This window comes from Coregonus lavaretus, assembly GCF_964263955.1.
Source record: "Coregonus lavaretus genome assembly, chromosome: 20".
NCBI classification, from domain to species: domain Eukaryota; kingdom Metazoa; phylum Chordata; class Actinopteri; order Salmoniformes; family Salmonidae; genus Coregonus; species Coregonus lavaretus.
The window spans coordinates 15,448,003-15,454,002 of NC_140007.1; the positions used below are offsets into that span (position 1 = coordinate 15,448,003).

A 6,000-nucleotide genomic window follows, 5' to 3' on the forward strand; every position below is an offset into this window, starting at 1 on the left:
CAGCTGCTTATGCTGTTACAACTAGCCAGGTAAGCTAATGTTGCTAGCTAGCTTAGCGAGCTAACTTACAGTGACAAGTTGACCACAGGCAGTACTTGTACTCAGGAGGGAGACGTTCAGTGTTGCTGCTCACTTGGCCCAATGACATCAAAAGGGAAAATGTTATGTTTCAAACCTCCAGTTAAAGTCACTGATTATTGGACCATTTGATACTGAACGTACGTTCCCTTGTGGAGCCACTTCAAGCAAATGCTAGATTAACATTGCACTGAGAGAGAATAGCTTCAATAAAATCATTTTAACATTCAACATGCATTCTTCTCAGTAGTGGCCTTAAAGCATCTCACCTTCAAACTCAAAGCTGCCCAGTGTCCTGAGTGCCAGGGTGATGCTGCCCACGTCGCTGGCCTCTGGGATGTTGGTGAGGCTGGGCGATGCCAGCTGTTGCGCCAGGCCCTTGGGCATGCCCGGGTGGCGCAGGGGCTTGTGCATGAGCACCAGGGAGAGCATCTTCAGCAGGCCGTCCTGGATGTCTTTCTTTAGCTGGGGGATCTGCCTACTCAGGTCGTAGAGCACTGCCGTCAGGGCCGGGCTACAGGAGGAGACAATGGTGGATTGTTATGGAGACATTTCATCATACCAGGAAGTGCTCACGTATAGGCAGGCACACATCCAAAGCATACACAAAATACACTCAATACCACATCCAGGTCTGTCATCTTTTCCACAAACACACACACACACACACAAGGCCTCAAAGCCACATCCACATCTGCCTGGCATCTGTCGGGCAGCAACACTTTCCTCTTTTGGATGGATATTTGGGATACGGAGGCCAGTCCTGCCTACACAAAGCATGGAGAACAATGGATGGGAATGAGAGGTGTAGTCATGAGCTCTACCTGAGTCCCACGGCCAGCATGGGCTCCAGCAGCTCCTTGATGTCCTGCTGGATGCTGGGGCCCATGGCTCTGGACAGCATACTGATACAGGTGAACACTGTGGCATCCACCTGCATGGTCTTCTGTCTCCTACACACACACGTGTTAGAAAAATAAAGTTCAGCACACAGTATATATTGATCTGTATTATCTTTACATGACGAATTTCAAACTTTAACCCTTTTTCAAGTATGAATCAACTAAACTATAACACCGATTTCAGGGGGACATTTCAGTGATTTGAGTATGAACATCACTTCAGAAACAAAGTCACTTCTATAAAGTCAATCTAATTTACTTGTGAGCGAAGTCCTTGGGGGGCAGCGCAGCCTTGATGATCTCCAGAATCTTGGTGAGGTAGGGCTGGATCTCAGTGCGCACTGCCACCACCAGCAGCCCCAGGGCCTGGAAGGCCGCCGTGCGCTCCTTCTCCTTCTTCAGACAGCCAAGCAGGTAGCCCATTGTGTCGGCGAGGTACTGGTCTGGGAGGGGGCAAACTTCAACTGGTCAAAGTCGAGAAAAGTTAGAATCGAGAGAAATTACGAACATCCACACGCAAATAAATTATCTAATGGTATAAAACCAGTGAATGGTATAACCTTTTATTTTAAGAATGAACACAACTTTCTTTCAAAGTATTAAAGCCTATTTTTAACTTGAGCAGCCACCAATACTTTTTCTAAATGAGGAAATATGACTTAATAACAGAATTCAATCATGCATCTCTCTCAAAATGTTTCATACAGGTAAATTGATTCACTTCAACTTTGTTAGCCTGACTAATCTAGTTTCAAAATCAAGCGCTTAAAAAAATATTGGATCCATATCTAGCAGGGATACTGCATGTGAGGCTCCTTTCTGACCTGTAAAGGTGTGTGGCTGGAAAGCGGCGAGGCGCGGCAGAAGGTTGAGAATGGTCATCTGGATCAGAGGGTTCTTGCTGGTCCTGTACTTCAGCACCCAGCGGCACACCTGAGGAAGACACACACAGCAGCTGTCGTTACATCCGACACAACTCAAACCTCAGGCTAGTTACACAGGCAGCCTAACTCCAAATTTGTTGCCACTCATTTGACTTTTCAGATCAGATCTTTTGCTCATAATTGGGCAAAAAATCAAAACTGGGCTGCCTGTGCAAACGCAGCCTCGGGCATATAAAAGTATGTGCTACACCAGTGTTCATTTTTTGTATCAACAACTGGCAAGCTATGGTTCTCCACCACTTACAGAACACTGAAACGAACCCTTGAACACTGACTAAATAGGTGTCAGAGTCCGACAACTATCTGAGGGAACGGTCAGCAACATCCAAGCGACTAGTTCCCCTTCACAGACCTCAGATTGAGAACCTGAGATCTGTCAGGACTCAACCCTCAAAGTGGGTTTTCAACCCTCCACTAGGAAGTACAAAATAATAACGGCACCTGGTCAAAGCGCTCCTCCATGAGCTCGCGGCAGTAGCGGCTCTCCACCAGGGAGCTCTTGGCGGGCACCGGCGTGGCCCCGAAGCTGAGGAAGCCCTGGGGTGTGCTGTAGCCCAGGAGGCCCAGCAGCGCATTGGACTGCTGCGGCTGCACCGACTGAAAGCTAGTGAAGGGGGTGATGTGACGTGGCTTGGTGCCGAAGCCCATCAGCTCCTTGCAGTACTTGTCGTGGACCAGCTGCTGCTGGGTGATCTCCTCCATCTCCTCCCGCATGCGCTGCCAGGGAAGAAGACATTAAGAGGACGTTGAGACACAGTCTGAACGCAATACATAAGAGCTATGCTTCCCCTAGGCAGTGTTTGTTCAGAGTTTGCAGATCTGAATAAACTGGATATGTATGAGCACATGGCAGAAGCTCTCTTGAGCCTGATGCAGTAAAGCCATCACCATATTATTTACCACTTCCGTGACCAAAGGTTTAGGGCCTATGAGTTGCTCATTCTTTTGGCCATGGGAAGCAATGGACAAGGTTGTTGTCCTCTGTGACCTGTAGTGCTTGTGCTTTGTGGTTCAGAGAGGGGCTCACCTCTCCTTCCATACTGCTGATGCGGACCAGTTCGTTGAGGATGAGGAGGGCGCCGTGGACCCTATCGTCACGGTTCATACCCTTCTCTTTGGACAAGGTCTCATCAAAGCCTTTCTCAGCCTCCTCAAAGGTTTGCTGTGGTGAAGGACACACATAAAACAAATAATGAGTGCTTTCATTGCAACTGGGTGAAATATGTTAAAATGATGGCTCATGATATGAAGAAAATAACTATTCAAATGTTGATTGTGAGTGACATACTTTGTACCACTATGGTTTTAGAAAATGTTAAACAAATTAGATATTGATTGTGAGGGACCTACTTTGTACCACTGTGGTTTCTGCATCTCCTTGGTCTCTCGTTGGGTGGTGAGGATGAGGCAGGCCCTTAGAGCGGCCACAGCCCCTTCGCGGATGGCCTGCTTCTGGTCCCACACCGCATAGAAGATGTTGTCGAAAAAGGGCTGGACTTGCTGGAAGAAAAAGGTGGGTGCGCTGACGGCCAACTCCCTTAGGACAAGAACCTGTAAAGTAAGAATAAAAAAAGGGGACATTTTCAAACTCATAGTCCTCATCTTGTGCTGGTTTACATATGAAATTTAAAGCTTTTTACTGAAAGGAAAGCAACAAAAAAAACGGTTCTAACAGTGTTATTACTACCCCTTTCACCATCATTAATAGTTATTAGGGATGGTGAAAGGGGTAGTTAAGCTAGAAGCCACTATGCCAGCCCCTAAAGCAGAGCAAGGCTGTGGGCTTGTCCTGATAAGTGCTTTAGCCCACATTGGTAGAAAATGCAACCACCTGCAGTTTCATCCTATAGTGGTTGACAAAACAAACAGCAGGCTAGCTGTGTGTGTCACACTAACCGCAGCATGGCGCCTGCCCTCGTTCCTGTCGGCGCCCAGCCACTCCAGTGCCCTCTTCACCTCAAACTCCACATACTCGGCGGTGAAGGTGTCCCCCGCCATGGACAGGTGGCCCATGGCCTTGGAGGCCATCTCCATGACCACCGAGTCACTGGAGGGCAGCAGGTTGCGGAGGTAGTTGGCGAAGCGGCTGATTCGGGTGGCATTGCCTCCTTCAACTCCAATCAGACTCACTGGAGCAAATAGACGAGTCAGTGACATGGATTGGGTCAGCTTCATTTGTGTGTCGACAGGAGTAATGTAAACTCCCAACAAATGGAACAAAGCTTTATTTAGTGTCTTAGACCTTGCAATTAATTTGTGCCAAGTTTGTCATTGTTGAGGCAAATCATCTGACTTACCTATAGCAAGAATCCCTCCTTTTTTCTCATTCACATCGGAGCTGGAAACCAGCTCAAAAATATGATGATTCAGTTCATCGTAGAAAGTGGTGGCTTCATCTTGGCTCAACTTAGGACAGAATGCAGGTACACATCACAATCAGACAAAACCATACTGGATAAACCCCACTAACTGCATGTAACTCATGACTGTTCATAGTAGCCAATGACAAGAGGCACAGGTAGACTAAAGGTATGACAATGATGCTGTAGGAAACATAAAACATTCCAGAGAGAGTGTGTAGTTAAATAAGGAGAGTTTGTGAAAGTGTTGCATTGTTATGCAAGCGTTGCTGCTACAGTACAGTTCAGACTGTAACTAGCTAGTAGTACCTCTCTGAGCTCTGTCGTCACATAGTGCTGGAGATCTTTCGCAGATTTTGCTCTTGTGTCTTCATTTCGACTCTTCAGGCCACTGACAAATTGTTGCAGCACAGTGGCTGTGCCAGACATGATAACCATTGGGGAGCCAGACCTGTAGATAGCATAATAAATGTGCAAGCTAGCTAGCAACACAAACAGATGTCGGCTATATAACCCACCACGCAGCTTGCAATTGTTAGTTTACTGTCTAGCTTGCCGATTAAAATAAATTCCACGATATACGATCGCTGCCCAACTCCATCGTAAATCGTGGAGTTTAGTTGGCTACTGTCTAGATAACTAGGCCAGAGCTAGACATCTACCGCGCTAACTAAAGCATGCAGTACAATTTGCAAGGTGTCATATGGGCAGCTAGATAAGATAGCTAGCTATACAGCTACTACGAACGTTAGCTAGCTACCTACAGTTAGCTCAAAATGTCAACGTTAGCTACTAGCTAGCTAATTTATTAAACATATTTGCAACATACCAAACTGCTAGGTATTTGAATTACATGGACAATACAATGGCTTTGCAAGCTGGACAAACGCCGTTAGCTTGCGAGTTATCTACTGTACAGCAGCTAGTTAAAAACTAGCTGCTAGAAAAGGCATGCTAACGCGCCAGGTTGAAGTGGAAGGACACCACGAATGAGAGCATAGCAAACCATACAAATAGCTATCTAACTTACGCTTTTATTTTGGTGTTTTGGCTATGTTATGTATAGCACAAGCAAAACATAAGTAATTGCTTACCTAGCTAGCTTGCTGGCTAACTGCTGGCTAGTTTTCCGTCAACACAGGGTCTGTTTTGGGTATAGACAGCGTAGAATTATTCACCAACATCAACTTGAGAAGCCTTTGCGCAGAAATGTATTTGGGTGCGTTCCAGCCTGAGGCAAATCGATTGACTACTGTAAGATCAGTTGTAGGCCTACCCACAGAAATACACTACCAGTCAAAAGTTTGGACACACTACTCATTCAAGGGTTTTTCTTTATTTTTACTATTTTCTACAATATAGAATAATAGTGAAGACATCAAAACTATGAAATAACACACATGGAATCATGTAGTAACCAAAAAAGTGTTAAACAAATCAAAATATATTTTATATTTGAGATTCTTCAAATAGCCACCCTTTGCCTTGACAGCTTTGCACAATCTTGGCATTATCTCAACCAGCTTCACCTGGAATGCTTTTCCAACCGTCTTGGACATTGTATATAAACTGAGGGCCGAGTGTTGTGAGTTAGTCGCTCTGCAGACCAGATCGGCTTTTGTTGCTCTATGTAATAAAGTCTATCTTGATTCTACAAAAACTATGGAAGAACTTTGATTTGTAGTAAGTATAGTGATAATTATCCATGACATAATT

The 6,000-nt window shown here is 45.5% G+C and overlaps 1 protein-coding gene across 2 annotated transcripts in view; it reads right to left on the minus strand.

Moving 5' to 3' along the window:
* The window catches only part of mtor (mechanistic target of rapamycin kinase), a 155,283-nt gene extending 149,823 nt beyond the window's left edge, over positions 1-5,460 (minus strand). The window contains exons 1-11 of one of the 2 annotated variants that reach the window (XM_084184822.1): positions 5,379-5,460; positions 4,594-4,735; positions 4,222-4,330; positions 3,821-4,053; positions 3,275-3,475; positions 2,952-3,086; positions 2,366-2,641; positions 1,805-1,913; positions 1,240-1,423; positions 903-1,031; positions 348-592 (exon numbers count right to left, since the gene is read on the minus strand). In XM_084184822.1, coding sequence (XP_084040948.1) covers positions 348-592; positions 903-1,031; positions 1,240-1,423; positions 1,805-1,913; positions 2,366-2,641; positions 2,952-3,086; positions 3,275-3,475; positions 3,821-4,053; positions 4,222-4,330; positions 4,594-4,722 — 1,750 coding nt within the window. In that variant the 5' untranslated portion in view covers positions 4,723-4,735; positions 5,379-5,460. Of the gene's footprint in view, positions 1-347; positions 593-902; positions 1,032-1,239; positions 1,445-1,804; positions 1,914-2,365; positions 2,642-2,951; positions 3,087-3,274; positions 3,476-3,820; positions 4,054-4,221; positions 4,331-4,593; positions 4,736-5,378 lie in introns of both variants that reach the window. The other variant, XM_084184821.1, reaches the window with a different exon arrangement.
* Between the last annotated feature and the right edge of the window lie 540 nt (positions 5,461-6,000).